The sequence below is a fragment of the Alligator mississippiensis genome, chromosome 3, assembly GCF_030867095.1.
Source record: "Alligator mississippiensis isolate rAllMis1 chromosome 3, rAllMis1, whole genome shotgun sequence".
Lineage (NCBI taxonomy): Eukaryota > Metazoa > Chordata > Crocodylia > Alligatoridae > Alligator > Alligator mississippiensis.
Window position 1 is genome coordinate 57500945 of NC_081826.1, and position 17217 is coordinate 57518161.

General features: G+C 38.6%; 1 protein-coding gene across 6 annotated transcripts in view; it reads right to left on the reverse strand.

Annotated features, from left to right (window-relative positions):
* The window catches only part of HNF4G (hepatocyte nuclear factor 4 gamma), an 89543-nt gene that overhangs the window by 13003 nt on the left and 59323 nt on the right, over positions 1–17217 (reverse strand). For 4 of the 6 annotated variants that reach the window (XM_019498638.2, XM_019498637.2, XM_019498636.2 and 1 more), the window contains 4 exons: positions 9033–9204; positions 6802–6896; positions 4347–4364; positions 3791–3897 (listed from right to left, as the gene is read on the reverse strand). In XM_019498638.2, coding sequence (XP_019354183.1) covers positions 3791–3897; positions 4347–4364; positions 6802–6896; positions 9033–9178 — 366 coding nt within the window. In that variant the 5' untranslated portion in view covers positions 9179–9204. Of the gene's footprint in view, positions 1–3790; positions 3898–4346; positions 4365–6801; positions 6897–9032; positions 9205–12475; positions 12676–17217 lie in introns of those variants that run through there. The other 2 variants (XM_019498634.2, XM_019498635.2) reach the window with 2 other exon arrangements.

Sequence of the window (17217 nt, forward strand, 5' to 3'; positions counted from 1 at the left end):
TTGAGAAAAAAGATATAAAAAATATATCATGCTATTATGTCATATGTTTCCACTGATTCACAGTACATTTAAATTTAAACAAAATATATAGAAGTAATCATACACGTCATTGATTTTTTGATAAAACAGAGACCATCATCTTGCACATAAATTATAACATTTAATCTTCCATTGTTACTATTTTAGCATTGTACTTTATTACAATAAGAATCATGCTTATTAAACATTACAGGAGCTCCTACTTCTAAGCGATAACTGTCTTTAAGATACTAGTGTCCTTATTATTCTTGGTTTGTTTCATTTGTACTTATTTATTTATTCTTGCATTGAATGCAGTAGACCTTCATCTCGTTTTACAAAGAAAAAGCTCAAAGGAATATATAATAAAGTTATAGGCACTCAGAAAGATCTACCAAAAGTATGAAGATTCAGTGAAAAGATATATATGTTTAACTCAAAAAGATAAAACAGGTTTAAATGTCTAAAGAGAAAACTTTGAAGTAAAGAACCAATATGGATGTTTCAGAGAAAGTGTACCAACTCTGCATATGGCTACCATCAGTTCACAGCATTCTGTGAAATATGGAGAAAGAAGTATCTTTCTGGCACTAAAACTGGAGCATTCTTGGATGACTGGTGAGGTGAATCCTGAAATCCTCAACAATTTCTTTAAAAAAACCCAAAACTATACTAGGCTTGTCACAATAAAAGCAAATGAAGACAAAACTATGCAGAAACTAGGAAACACTTTTCACTAAGATCCATGTATTTATTATAAAAACATACACAGAGGCCAAGAAACACACCATATCCATCCTTCATGTGCTATATCTCAAACTAGAAGCAGTGCAGTTATCTTAATGTGTTTCTCTGTGCATGCCATGTTAGAGAAGTTCTGCTTCTTAGAGCTGCATTATGCTGGCTACCAAATATCTTCATGCCTACATAATCCTGAACCTAACACTGCAACTATATAGAGACTCACAGTGAAATCATGACTTGGGACGACATGCAGGGATCGAGTTTTTAAGCTGACATTCACTGATTCTATGTAAGTCAGTATCCTGGAATAAAATGTCATTGAAAATGACTGGTAACCAACAGGGGTGCCTGTACACACCACAGGTTTTAATCCTTATTAAATTAAATAGGTTTATAAAATTTAAACTTGTTTATTTTGGACTGCCACATCTGTGCCACACTCCTTGGCAGCTGCCACTGGTGGAGGAGGGAACAAGGGAGGGGTGAGGCCTCTGCCCTGCCCTGCCCCCCTCCAAGCTAGCATAGTTGGAGGGGATGGGGTGAAGCCCTCCACATTACCTCCCTATCCCCCCTCCTCCCGGTTTAGACTGGTTTCTGATCACTTATACTAGTTTGTGTGTAATGTCTGTACCCAGTCTGGGTGACAAAACATGTTCTAGATTTAAAATAGATGAATCACTGAATTTTCATAGATTAAACCTCTCCCCGTAGCTGTGCTTCCCTAGCCTTCCTATTGACCCCTGCCTACTGTCCCAACCCCTCTAACCTTTAGGGTACCATAAAGAAGAGGTGGTAAATCACGCTGAATGAATGAGTATTATCTTTTTGCACTGTATCCCTAAAGACTGATGATTCTTAGCCTCACTCCTAACAGACCATGGCCAGTTCTTCCCCAGTTATGTAGCATTAACCCTGCACAGCTGATGCAGAAGTGTTTTTGTTGAACTGAAGCAATGAACAGCAAGCTCTTTTGAACTCAATGTAGACAGGAATTTTAGGGAGAAATCTTTTATTTTATATATAAAAGAAAGAAATAACAATGAAGACACTATCTCTGTGGTTTCTTCATTGTTTTTCCTTCCCTTCAATCTCTACATTACCCTCTTCCAGGAGGGCCAGAATAACAATATAATGATATATTAACATGTTTAACTGAAGATCAGAGAACAATATTTAGTATTTTGGGATTGTTACTCTTCATTTTAGCTCTGTGGGGCAGAGACTATATTATCATATATACTTGAAACAGTGGGGGCTGATCCATCTAAGGGCATCTGGATGTTACTGAAATATTTTAATCTTATTGTTTGATATTTATATTTCATCTTTGGAAGGTATAATTTGTGATGGGAAACACCTGTTGGTGAAAGAAAGCAATATCACTGGGATATTTAGCACAAAGCTGTCTAAGAAACCAGTCTTACAACTGTTCATGCCCATTAGCAATTATTAGATGGATACAAATATACAGAAGTGTACTATCAATAAATTCCAAGCATTGTTCTGAAAGTGAAGATAGCCATGGATTTAATTGTCAAAAGGGACCATCATGATCATCTAATCTGACTGTCTGCATAACTTCTTGGCTCAGCCTGACCTCCTGCATGGGCCAGGGAACTTTCTGCATCAATCTTGAATATACAAACATTTTCAAATATCAAGATGCCTGGAATGGCAGCCAAAAGTCAGAGCTCAAAGATAAAGTTAGTCATTAATTAGGTTATCACTATAAGTCTGTCACAGAGATGAACAGAATCTCCAAAGTATGGATCCAAATTTTCCAGAGTGCAGATTTGTTTGGTTTTAGGGCCTTTGTTTAGGACATTATGGAAATAAAAGCAGCAGCATTGTGTGGCTTAGACCAAGATGAGAATGTTTCCTCAAACTAGGGAAAAATACATAGTCAGTTCAGGCTTATCTGTTGTTCAGATAATCAACAAAGAATGAGTGGTGATTTTTCCTTGAATATGCATCTTGCTTGCTTATTCTACTCATTTTTAATATGCCCATTATCATATAGCTTCTGAGCACAAGACTGTGTTTACTTGACTTGTTACTGTCAATAACAAAGAGAAAAAGTACAAGGCTTAGATAAAACACCCTTAATATCCTACCATTCTAGAATTTAATAGGAGAATGCAAAAAGCTTTGGAGAGCTTTTTTCTGGCTTCTACAACTGGCTCATTAGTACTGGCCTAGTTCTGAACTGCTAATTTCATTCTCTAATTCAAGTGAGGAACAAAGATGGATCAAAGGAGCATTATGGCTATGGAAGTCTCTCAGAGACAGCAGTTTCTTAGGGAAGATGCTGGTAAGGGACAAGATTACAAAATATTTGTGGACATATAGCTTAGTATTAATCAGTCAGGATGAAATTATAAAATAGAGATGGTGGCAGTTAAATTCTGAGCAAATTACTAAGCAGTAAGAAAATGTAGAATCAATGGCTGTGATTTATTGGAGTTCCAGGAAAGTACTGGAAACTATTCCACTCAACAATTGATTGGAATAAAAGGTGGGGAGGGATTTTGGTTCAGATTAAAGAGCGTTCATAAACACTGTGTGAGACGACAATTTCCCCGTGTATACAATCCAAATAATTAAAGGTAGAGTTGCCAAAAGAATCCAAGGGAATTAGATACCCAAATCCAATTGAAATGTAATTATACTGGATATCTGTTTAATTAAAAATGTAGTCTCAAGGAATAGATTGATGTCCCCAAATGTTTAAAACAGTATTTAATTTGAAAGTCAAAGATCATAAAATGTTACTAAAGAGAGGTTTAGGACATAATGTACAAAATGCAAGTAGATTTTCTCAAGTGACCATCTCATTGACTTTGCTATGAGAAAATATAAGTATGCAATATTTACATTCTTACATTAGGAAGGAGAAGCTAACAGGATACCTGGATAGCCTCTATCACTATATTTTGCACAATAAATAAAGAAAATATTTAGCTATGATAAATAATTATGGAAAAAATCAAGAAGTTATGTTCAAAAACGTTGTTGTGGATTGCTGTACCTGACGGGAAAGCACCTCAGCCTGTGACAATGTGTTAATAGAGGGACTGTTGCTGCCATCAAATGTGCTTCTTCTCGTACTTATCCTGTCCCGCTCATTTTGTACAGCTAGAAAAGAATAATCATCCAATTTATTTGCTTGTAGTTAATGTCACTGAACATAATTTCAGAGGTTTATTATATAAATACATGTATCAAGAGCAGGACCTTGGAGTTTCACCTCTGTGAGCCATAAGAAAAGGGTGATAGTAGATTTGTACATGTATTTGTGTAATAATATTTGTCACTAAAATTATTCATTTCTAATTGTTGTGGGACACTGAGTTATCAGCGTGTTTGTGACCATCTTTATTACAGCAGCGTCTCACATTTTCTTCTTTAAGCTTGACAACATTTGGTAATTTGTTTGGCTTGCCACTCCACCAGCCTTAATTAATGAGGCTTTATGATAATGATAGAAAGAGACGTCCCAGTCCTGTTGAATAGGTCAGAGTTCAGCACAATCACTGACAGGATGTCCGAGTCACAGAAATTCTGAAAGCTGTGCTCATGCTCACCCTTTCCTATGAGAGACACTGAAACGAGAATGAATAATGAACTTAATCCAAAAGTAAAGTAATTGTAAAAATGAAATCTTATGCTCCTCCTCAGGGACTTGCAATTACTAGCCAGTTTTTATAACAATAAATAAGCAAAAAATAAATAAAATTAAAAAAAAAAAAAGTTCCAAGAAGATGAGTTTTGTCTTCTGAGATCCAGGGAGGGTGGCAAAGACAATAAGAAACCCTTAATGAGACCAGAAAATGACTTATGAAACAACAGAGTTTACTTTTTAATTCAGGAATAAACAGGATAAATAAAACTATCAATCACAGTCCCTAAAACCTAGACCACATCGAAGGTTAAGCCAAGGAGACAGGGGAAAAAAAAGTATTGTGCTGATCAACAACTTTCCTTATTGTGCAAAGAATCTCATCATCTCTAAGAGAAGCAGCTTTATTTCCAATATGTCAGTTATTTTGTGAGAAACAGTCTGCTTGACAGAAGTTTAGGAGTAGCATCAAAAGCTTCAATAAAAATTCTCTCGATACGTTGCATAGTTTCCTGTAGTTTATATGAAGAATGAACAGACCTTATTCTAGAGGTGCACTAACTTCCTTGCCAAGGACATTTACTGATGGGCCTTTTATTAAGGTCATAATAAGAAATGTTGTGCAGTGATAAACACTAAGTAATAAATGTTCATGTAGAGATGAAACAAGAAATATGACCATTTTTTAACTGGAGACACAGACCCCATTCACTTAGTATCTTGGCAACTAAAGTACTAAATATATATAAAAAAAAAAATTAAAATACTGTCAGCGTTGAACTGAACCAGAAGCTGAAGCAAACCACTTTTCTGATAGTCACATATAAAAGTTAGTGAACTTTCATAATCCAGGAAAATATTTCAAATTACTGTCGCATATGCATAGGGCTTAATACATTAACTCCTTAGCCCATAAATATAGGGACCAATCTATTCTCCTCTTCCCTCCCCCTCCCCCCCCCCCCAAAAACCAAAAATCAATACATTTGGCAAAAAGTTTGGCACTTTTCATCCACTTGTTTCATTATGTTTGAGTGTCCTGAAAAAAATTGTAAGTACCACATTTTTTTCACATCAGGATTCCACGGGGTATCTCGTGCTTTACTGATTTTAATGATCTAAATGCTAGGAACTAAATTCTATTCCATTATACCCATAGAACTTGATGGAGATTTGTCATATTTACATGAAAGTAGCTAAGAACAATGTATGACCATAGGACTGTATTTAAAAAAAAATACTCCCAACTTCTAGCATTATTTAAGAAAAGCTGTAAGAAAAATATACAATAAATCAGTCTTATTTTAACAAAACTACATGTAGAAGTATTATAAACCCATTTCACTATAACAAACTTAATTGCCAACAACAGAAGCAAAACAGCTTCACAGAAAATGTAAAGCTAAGGACATACGAACCATAAAAAGTCTCTGTTTTTTTATTGCTCATTTAAACATTTAGAGGATTCCAACCATGCCACATACCCTTCCATCCCCACAAAATGATCATTTCATCAATAGGCCCTGGGGCAGACTCCACCATGACACTCATATTTTTCTGCTATTGTGGTCTTTTTACAGTGGTCTGCTTCTCTTGCTTTGATGGCAGACCCATGGACCTTAGATATTGCCACATAGGGTCACTGTGCCCTCTATATTCTTGTATTATCCAAGACAGAGATCCCTAAGTAACAGCTCTATGAACCAACATAATAAAAACCAATCAAATTTGAGACCTGAAAATAAAATGACAATTTGTAGCAAAATATTTTTCCAATCAGTAAAACTTCATGCAGTATACAGGCTTCCCTCCCTCCTGGCAAAATGGGGCAATTTAAATCTGTACTAAATTCTTATATTTCACCTATTTCTTGTTAAGGATAAAAGCCCATTGATGGTATAAACTTTGTGTTCAGATGATTATATCTTGCAAAAATTTAGATAGCAAATTTTGCTGTTGCCCTAACAAATTCAAAACTAGCTGCCTTCACATAAGGGTACATGCTGCCTCTGGCAGCACTCTTTTTTTATTTATATATACTTGTACTTAAAACATCACTGATATACTTCCAACATTTAAAATGAATTTAAGAGACAATAGCTTGAGACTTAAAAGTACTGCTAGAGATAAGTTCAGACACAAGTATAGATACAAACTTCGTATCTCTATAACAGGAAGAAAAACAATACCATAGATGAACATTCCTGAATATATGGGTTCAAAACTCAGATCTGAATTTATATTTTCCCAGAGTTGTTCTAATTTGAAAATTAGAAAAAGTACATAACAACAAAAGCAATTCTCCATTATGGTAGTACTATGGGAAACTTCTAACTGGGTTTCATTTAGTTTTGTACTAATTTTTTAACCCTTATTTAGAAAAAGTGTTTGTTGTAATATGAACTAAACAAATCTTTTACCTTCTTTTTTCATTCCTGCTCGAAAACACTTTTTTAAACGGCAGTATCTGCATTGATTCCTTTTGTCCTTGTCAACAACACACTGTCGGCTGAATCTATCAAAAACAAGAAGGGATGAATGTTTTGGAACATGAATAAGACAAAGTCTTGATTAAAAAAAGTGAAAAAAAGTTGTTCAAGCTTTTAAAACAATGTGTCCAACTATCATCCTTCGCCAACCTTTATTCTGTATTTTAGCCCTGAAAGATATTTTTGACCTATTCATTTGACAGGAATAATATCTTGTAAGGAGAAAAGGTAGAAACGGATGGAACCATGTGTATCATTTTTTCAGATACTCGTATTCACTTCAGTTTACCTATGTGATATTAACCAGCATAGAGCACAAGCGAAGGGTTCTGTTCTGGGGAAATTCACTGGAATTCAAACAACAGCAAAAAGTAAGGGACAATCATAAAGAACAGCAGGAGCCCTTTCACAATCTATATTGAGGAAGCTACTATTTGGAAAATAATAAATAATGTGTGTAGACAAAACAAGAGGCATGTGTGCACAACACTTTAAAGTGGGTTAAATGCTTTTGCATTTGCTTTTGTACTGACACTTTAATGGTGTCAGTGTTTGCATGCCTCAGTGGTGTATTGCCTTCGAGGAGTTTTAGTTTGCTGCCCCTAGAGCCGTGGAGTGAAACACTGGGCTCCGTGCAGCTCAGGGGCTCTGCCGGAAGCCCTGCAGGCAGCCTGGCAGCAGCCTGGGAAAACAGCTCCGCCCAAGAAAAGCGGTGAGCCTGATTTTTTTTCCCCCCCGGAGCCTGCCTGAGCTGCACGGGGGCCTGGTGCTTCCCTCCACAGTTTCAGTGCCCCCTTGGACTGCCCGAGCCAGGTGCCTGCAGGGGGCTGCCACTGCCACAGAGGGAAGCACCAGCCCCGCCCCCACCACTGCAGCCCAGGGACCACTTCACCCACCAGCAGTCCACCCTTCCTTCCCCTCCCCACTGGAGAGCCAGGTAAGTCAGCGGGGTGTGTGCATGACATGGGGGTTTAATCAGCCCTAAATTGAAGCAATGTTTTTTAAAACCCACTGTTTCAATTTAGGGCCCCCATTTCATCTACACATGCCCCAAATCCTGAAGTAGTGGTTTTACTCTAACAAGGCTGAACCTCAGATCAAAGGGTATACTGAAATTCTTAGGATGCTAACCTAGGCAAGCAAGGAAAGAAAGTCTTTCAGCACACCTTATGCTCATACATGGAAAAATGTGGTCTTATTTACCCAGCCCACCTTGGAGATAGTTGAAAGGAAGTTACCAAAGTATGCAAAGGAACGTACGGTGAATATAAGGGGAAACAAGATTAAAGTCTATTTCCTCATTTTTGTTTGGCATAATGATGGGTGAAACAAATTATGCTTTGTTGGAGGAAGTTTTTTGGGGGGTCTGCCTCTGTCACTACCTCAGAGAGGAAAAACTCCCTGAGCACTCCAGAGAAGTGCTCAACTCCATACTTGACTGACAGTGATCAAGGTGGGGCTCCTTGAGTCTCCATTTTAGTTCATGTAAGAGTTTGGTGCATCCAAAAAAGAAAAAGCACAGTAGAACTGAAGGACAACAGAAAAACATTTCCAGCAGTGTGGAGTTCTTTAAAATACATATTTTATGAATTCTAAATTAAAGCCTAGGAGTCATAAGAATTTTTAAAAATTTCCTCTTCATCAAAAATATAGTAAGAAATCATCAAAATTCTGCTTATTACAAATACAGATTTTTTTTTTTTTTTAAAGAAATTCTTGTTCTAATTCTTGTAAGTCAGGCTAACTCCAATGATGTCAACAGGTCTTTCAGAACAAAAAAGAAGCCAAGGATCTGTCTTGATACAACAAACCTGAGGCTATTAAGGATGAATGACATATAGTCTATATAGCAAAATATAATTGGTAAAAGATAGTGGAAAATGATGGAGGGTAGTAAAAAGATACTGTCTTAAAGTTGGCTTTCTTCAGTGCAACTTCCACATGAGAGGAAGGTAAGTATTAAAGTATTTTTTCCAGACATGAGTGGTCAGTAGTGAATGTGTTTTTCTCCTTTATTAACATTAATAAACAACTATGTTTTATCCTCTTTATTGTTCAAAGACTGAAAATCTTACTGTGCACATTAGGCCTGGAAGCTATTTTTGCACTGTTTTGCTACTGGTTTAATGAACTAAATTTTTAAAGCTGAACATTTAAAATACCTGCAGGTATAAACATGACTTTTCCGTATACTACGTCGGAAGAATCCCTTGCATCCATCACAACTGGAGGCACCATAATGTTTGCCAGTTGCTCTGTCTCCACATATTGCACAAAACCCACTGGCTCCACTGTCAGCAGTGTTCATGTTGAGCGGTTCTGCTGTAGAACTGTCTGATGAAGGACAAGCACAACAAATGTAATTATGATTAAACAGTGAAATGACTGCTACACCAGGACAAATTTACATTCACATGGTGATTTTACTGGCCTTATGTCTTTAAATTGGCTTTTATTATTTAGCGACAATTCAAAGACACCCTCTGCATAATGGCATGTGGTTCTAAAGAGCACTTTCAAGCTTATCATTGATTGGCAGAATATATAATACTTATAAAAGCATACTCATAACAACTTTTTGTCTTAACTCTTTCAGATTTGAAGCAGTTACTTGAAAGTGTAAAAACTCTTTCAGATTTAAAGAAGGTACTTGAAAGTTAAAGTATAAAAATACTTAACTGTACTGTGTGTATTCAGTGAAATATTTGTGCTAACAAATAAGCAAGACAGATATTGACACGACAATATTTTTTCTGGTTAGCTGATGAAACAAATTTTTTTTTATAACATTCAGCAACTATGGTCACTTCTCTGCAAGGAATATAAACTATTTTTGACAAAAGCATAAAGAGAAAATTTCAATAGAATTACATGGAAAAACTGGATGGTGAGCATTGTTTTAATGATATTTTCTTGCAAGTAAAGTTTGCTGAAAGGCTGACGCAGAATTATTGGCATGCAATCCATAAGCTAAAGTTGTTCACGCAAACTATCATCATTAACACATATTATTTGTTCACTGAGATTGAGGTCCTATAGTCAAGGTGCTGCATGTACATACAATAAAGCATAGACCCTGTCCAAAACAACTTACAGTCTAAACAGACACATTAAAAAGTGAAAGAAAGGGAGCATTAGTAATCATGTTTGACAGACGGAATTAAGACTTACTGGGTGGGTTTACATGAGACATTTACTACGGAGTTATCTAATTAGCTCCACAGTAAAATGTCAGCATCTACAGGTGTGGTGCTATTAAGACAGAGTCAAATAATTAACTCCGCCATAGGATAGTACTGCCAGACACAAGTACTATCCTACAGCAGAGTTATTTACTCAGCTGCAACGCACATGTAGACACTGATGGGCCTGGCTATGGCATGAGGGTGCTTCAACGCAGGGGTTGCCTACCTGCTAGCCCCAGCCAACCCCTCTGCAGCAAGTTGAGCTGGGTCAGAGCAGCCCTAGACTGACAGGCCGTCCACCCCAGTTCAACATGCAGTGGTCCTGGGTGCACATGCAAACAGTGCACCCATGAGCAATAAATTCCAGTGCAAACTGTGCTGGACTTTATTTAGACATACTAGTTGCACATGTAGACGTACCCACATAGATTAAAAGTAAAGCTGTGCAGAGGATGTCATTTCCATTTTAAAATGAATTTAGATATTTGAAAATACAGCTCTGTCCTGAATTGGAAAAAAAAAAAAATTAATGTTTGGGGTTCATGGAAATGGTTAGTTTTGACAAAACTGAAACATTTTTCTTTAGTCTTTTTTTTATTTAGCATTATGATATAGTAAAATAATATCAAATAAATTAATGAAAAGTCCTTTCAAAATGAAAAAAAGCTGAAACATTTCTTTAAAAAAAAAGTCAATGCAAAATGTTATAATAGTGTCAAACCTCTTTTTTCTCCCTGTTCCCCAGTTTTCTTCTAAAATAAAAGAGATATTGACCTGATTTTGAAGTGTTTTTTTTTTCTGCCTGAATGTGGTTTAAGTCCCTTTTACCAACCCTAATTAAGAGATTTGTTCAAGTTCAGAAGAGGAATAGGTAGCAGAACTTCAAAATGAACCCACATTTTCCGTGTCCTAATCTAGTGCCTTAGCCATAAGGACTTACACATTAGCCAACGGTTACTTAACAGAAGTTCATAACTGAATTGCCAGCAGAAAAAAAAAAAAACTACCACATTTAACAAATAATAATTGTTAACTAAGCATTTATAATGAATAATTCAACCAGCTGTGTTTCAAGGAAGAACCCCACCCCCATCCCCTCATGACCTCCATCAGCCCTTCATACAGTATTAACAGATTTGTAAAGGAATAATTTTAAGCCAAAATTAAAAAGTACCAGGGAAATCATCCTTGTTAAAACATATTTTAAAAAAGTAAAGAATGAACCAAACATGAAGAAACTATTGTTAAAACTTGCACTCATTTAAGATGGCTAAAGAAGAATTTTTTCTTGTTCTTTAATTCCACTTAAGTGCAATCAAAGACCAAATTATATTTCTGTTACTTAACCTAGCTTCAAAATAACTTCAGCATTTCAGCCAAAAGTTTCAAGGCACACTTATAAAGGGCTGCATAAGTACTATATTGGATGTTGTGAGGTATGCGGTATGAGCATTTTTCACAAAGAAGTTATAGGGAACAAGATACAGATACAAATGAAACTTCCCACAGATCATGAAATATTTGTTCTAGTTTTAAAAATAAAAATTAAGAGTGGATCTGCTTTTTCATAATTTACTAAAAACGACTAAGGCAAGGAAAAGTGTATTAACAGTTCTCAACTTATAATTAATGGTCTTTAATTAAAATATTCGCTTTCAAAGACTGACATTTATTTTATATCTGTTGGACAATATTCAGTTTGGGTCAAGTTAAATACAGGATGCTACATATTTGAGTTACAATTCATTAGTTGAGTTTCTCATAAAACCACAGCATAAACAACTCCAACCTAACTTCAGGCTAATGCAACTAGCTACCTCTCTCTGGAGTTAAAATGTTACATTAGACAAATACCAGGAACTTCTCCCTGCTAAATATTAGCTTGCAAGGAGTCAATGTGATTATAACCTCATTTTCATTTACATGTACACAATCTGGAAAGATCAGATTAACATTTTATAAATAAAACATCAGTCCATCAATTGGAAATGACATCAAAAACAAAGAGATAATGTTCTTCATAACCAATCATATTTCACAAACCGTTGGATAATTTTGTTCTTTTTAAGCGTTATATACAAAATATAAATTCATGCCAAAAACTATCAGTACTAGTTATTCATTTGTCCTATAGTAAATAAAACAATTCCTGAACATACCCATTTCCTTTGATTAACTGACTGATGACAATGTCAGTCACTTTCTTACACATAACTGGTATTTTATTTTCTTTAATGTAGAAGAGTTATAAATTTATTACTTTAGAGTTAGTGATGAAGTATAAAAGAACAGATTTGTAGCATTGAAAACAACCAAATTCCACATTAATAACAAATCTAACACCTTACAGTATTATTCAATATTACTTTTTCTGTTAACTTCTTCCTTGATTTTGTATTACCAAGCAGATGAGAACTCACCATTGCCATTATACAGAATCTGCATAGTTTCAAACTCCAATGAAGTATACGTTGGATCTAACACTTCACTGTAGTTTGCCATTTCCATGTCCAATATTGGTTCCGACAGCCTCATCACTGAGCGTGGACACACTAAAGGAAAGCAGCTCAAAAGTACAACTGTACTATGATGAGATCTACTCTATTTTGCTGGGAACTAGTGATTGATAATCCAAAGTTAACTGTAACTGTGTCACTTATGTGCTGCAATGGGAGGAGCTATAAAACTGCTTCTGCATGCCATATTCTGCCTGTACTTTTTTCTTTTTTATGGTAGACCAGGCAATTCTTCTGATAATCTTGGAATGTTCATGCAACTGTCTTATCAGGAGTTCTTAAGTTCATTGAGAAGAGTACCCAATAGGCAAGTCTAGTCACTTTAGTAAGGTAGTGCCAAATGCTGCCCACTGTTTGACCTCTACTTCACAACCTGTGGGAGCATGAAAGATCTTAAATGAAAAACCACTTTGTTTCTTCCACATAGGAACAGTCTGTACATTCGTTCAAATGCTCTTCTTTCTGCACGGCTTTCTAGAAAAGGAGTGGAATATGCTGAGGATATAATGGGCTATTGTTCAATAGATAAATCACTTTGGGGTTGGCCATACCAACCTGATAGGCTACAGGGAGATTCTTTTTTCCTAAACCTAGCTTAAACCACTTGTGTGCATTCTTTGCAAACAGGTTTGAAGGCAGCAGATGAACAATGTGTTTTTAAATGATTCTTTGTGGGAAATAATCTAGGCAATTCATCATAGATGCTCACTGTGCATACAATTACTCTAAACACCATATATATGGAGCTGTGTAACTGACTAGCATATAATTAATCTTCTCCAGTAACTGGTTACATGGTTACTAAAAAGATTCAGAGATTGTTCTACCAAATATAGTCACAAACTGACCCCATGAAAAGCAGTTTTGACAATAACAAAAAACAACAATGGAAGGATAGGAAATTCTACCATCTCCACTGGGGAAAAAAACTACAAGAGACCTAGCAAGGGAGGGACATTCCTGAAGAACAAAAATATTCTCAATATTAATCTATCTAGTCCCCAAATCCCATAGAATAGAACAGAGGTACTCATCATTCACAAAGAAGTAGGTATCACAATCTACTGTTTGTTTTTGTTGGACTTTCTGTGGCTCTCTCCAGTCCAGTCACCAGTGACTCATGGGAGCTAGGACAGCATGAAACAACTGCGAAGGCTGCTACTTATTTTGCTACAGTCTACAAATGTCTAGTTTCCCAGTCCTGAGTAAGGGCTGTTTGCCCAAAGGCTTGTCTGTTTTTAAAAGCAAATTTAGAATGTTCTTAAAATGGGATTTTGGAAGAAATAATATCCACTTGAAATACCCCTTTATTTAGAAAAGATCCAGAAAGTGTTGTACACTAGAATCATTCCACATTTTTAAGTTTTCATTTTCCAAATGGTCCTCATTAATTGTATCTTAGTAATGCAGCAATTGCTATTAAACTAATTAGTCACTAGTTATTGACTCACAGGATAAAGCACATTACTTAAAATGGTATAAAAAGGTCTGAATGTTAATTACCTTTTTCTCTCAGCTATGTGTCCCACGCTTCAGACAGGATTTCTGAATGAAAGTGTGATCTTTCTGTAAGTTATAATTGGATTATTTTTACCAAAACTTCCTATTGTGCAATTTAAATTAAGAATAGTTACATTACAAGATCAAAGTCCCAATCCTGCAAATTCTCAGGCACAAGAATAACTTCAAAGTGAGGAGGGGAAAGATTTTTATCTCCATCACTTATGGGTCAAAAAAGTGTCAAGGTAGTTTCATGACACAGTCACATCCCCCATTTCCGCAGTGTAGCTCAGTGGCTTTGGTTCCTCAAAGCCCTGGATGATTAGTACCTTGCAGAGTCCAGATCATGCTGCAGGAGAAGCAGCCAGAGATTGTTTTAAGTCCTTGAAAGAGGTAAAAATCTTGCACTGCCCTGTCTTGACACCCCCTCCTTTGCCTTCCATGCTTAGCAGCACCTCCCTTCCCCACCCGCTCTTCTCCCTCTCTATTTATGTCTCTGGGCACAGGAAGGGCAGATCCAACCAGTTCCCAACTGACCCAGGAGCAGGGGAAGCCATAGAATCACTCCTGCCCCATTCCGGCAATGGCTGTATCAAGCTGGGCTCAACAGTAGCACTGGTGGAAGGTGGGATTCACCTCCCTGACAGGTCACCCCAAGTTGTTTCCCACCAGCTCATGATCACAGGGAGAGGGAACCTGCTCTGCTGCTGTTATTGTCCCTAAATGAGCCCAGCTCCCTGCACAGCCACTTCCCACAACCACAGCCGGGATGGGGCAGGAGTAGCCAGGACAGTGGTGCTGATGGGCAGGTCTCCCCTTCCTGTCCCCAGAGGTGTAAATAGACAGGGGAAGGGTGGTAATGAGAAGGGGAGGAGGTGCCACTAAGAACAGATGGTAGGTGGTGCCAAGACCTGTTGTGTGGATTCTTAACTGATTATGGGGCTTCAAAAAAATCCCCATCTGCTGCTCCTGCAGCATGATCTGGCTACTCAGGTGTTGGGGGAGGTTGAGTGTGAGGAGGGGCAAAGAAGAGTGCAGCCACCCTTGCAGCACCAGTCGCTGCTCCTACACACCCCTTTTACAAGCCCTGGATTTGGCTATGGCTACATGGCACCCACTGATGAAGGCTTAGGACTGTACTGCAGGCTAATGTACTTGCCATTTTCAAAGGGACTACTCAGTGCCATCTGTCCTCACTCTTGGTTCCATGATTCTTCTGATATGCTAGGGCACAGAGAATGTTTACTAACTAGAGCTCTTCAGAATTTAAGACAGAAGGTAAAGAAGTCATACACCATGTGAGCAAATCCTGCCCTGCCCCTATCCATTCCCCAGTAGAACGTCAGTTTTGCTGTATGAGGGCCCTCAGTGATTAGGGGTGCACCAATAATGATTTTTTTTGGCCAATTATTAACCAGGCATATCAGCTGATACTGATATGATTGTTGATATGCAACCCGGCAGCTTGGTGAGCAGCATCTGGTTGGTAAGTCTGTTGTGGGGGAAGAGCCATAGGGGGGGCAGATCAAGATTCCCATGGTGAGGGAAGGAGTAGGGCTGGGGCAGGGGTAGGCACCACCCAGCTGGGGTGGAGTGGGGCACCGGAAGGAGCCATGGACAGCTCATCCAGAGGTCACAGGGAGGGGAGGAAGCTCCAGCTGCTGGGTGCACCCCCAGGGGAGGTACGGGGAGTATGTAACCCCTGGATCTGTGTGCAGGGCGAGGGTGGGCTGCTTGCTGCACAGCCAGAGCTGGGGCTCTGCTGGCCTCTTCCCAGCAGGGGGGCTGGGCCAGGGCTGTGCTCAGAGTGGGAGGGGTGGGTGGGGCAGGCAGCAGTGGTGCTGGGAGGGTGGATTATGGGGTGGGCTACAACCACTGCAAAATTCTTCATAGCAACCCCTTAACCCCGCTCCCAGCACTGCCACTGCTTGCCCTACCCCACCCTCCCCGAGTGCAGCACCGGACCAGCCCCCCTGCCTGGAAGAGGCCGGCACAGCCCTTGGCCCCGAGTGCACAGCAGGCAGCTCGCCCTCGCCCTGTTCACAAATCTGGCCCCCCATGCCTTCCCTTGGGGTGTGTGCAGCGGTGGGAGCCATGTAATTACAGAATTTTCTATGTGCATCCCCAAGCAGGTTTGCCAAAATTATAGCCCAGGAAAAACTGGGGAAGAGAGGTACTCCTCTGATCAATGATTTGGTGCTTTCCAAGGATGGATCTGACCCTGCCTCTTTCAAACTTCCACCACAGTGCCGCCATGACACAGGTTAGTCATTATCTAGTCCCCTCTTCCTTGAAGCCACTGTACTTTGCATTTAATATTCATTGGATAAAATGGGAAGAGGTGTGAGGAAGTTTGGGGCTAGCCATTAGCAGATCCTGGAACAGGGCAAGGGGGGGGGGGGTGTGCCCTCACCCCATTTGGCTGTGCCACATATGCAGTGAGCTCTGGGTTCACTGCCTGGTCAATACAGGCTCCTGCTGAAGCTCTGTTTGAGCAGTGGGCTTGGAGCTCAGATACAAAGCAGGGGCTTGCTCTGGGTAGACCTTGTGCTGAAAGCTCACGTGCCACAAAGCCAAAGTATCCCCTTTGGATCTGCCCCATAGGGCCAGCTTGAACTTAGGGCCCTCTCCCATCAAGAGTAGCTTCCATCACACTTAACAAGCCACCCTCTAGTTGTCTTGGTGGTCCTCCTGTCATGGATGCCTAAAGGATTACTTTCCAGAGGAGGGCAAAGTGCTAAAAATGGCAGTTATTTGGCTGGATATCTGCCATTTGGGCACATAAAGTGAAACAGGATTTTGCCATAAATCTATGCACCGGATGATGTATGGCACCATTCAGCCACAGTCAGTTCCAGCTTTGTAATGCTCACTAGCATTCAGTCCCATACAGAGCAATATTCTTTTCCTATTATTAAGCACCTGCATTGCTTTTCAAATTCTGTCTGACCTTGCAACTAGTACCATAAGATGCTCCTTCAGATTCTGAGTCAGACCATCTACCTCTGACAGCTAGGGGATATTAGTCTAGATAATATGAAAGTTTAAAAATAGAATGACTAGTTGGGCTAAAACAATGCTCCTTTGAGATATACAATTTGTAAACCAGAGCAAGAAAGGATTTTTTAAAATTATTTGTGAGTAAT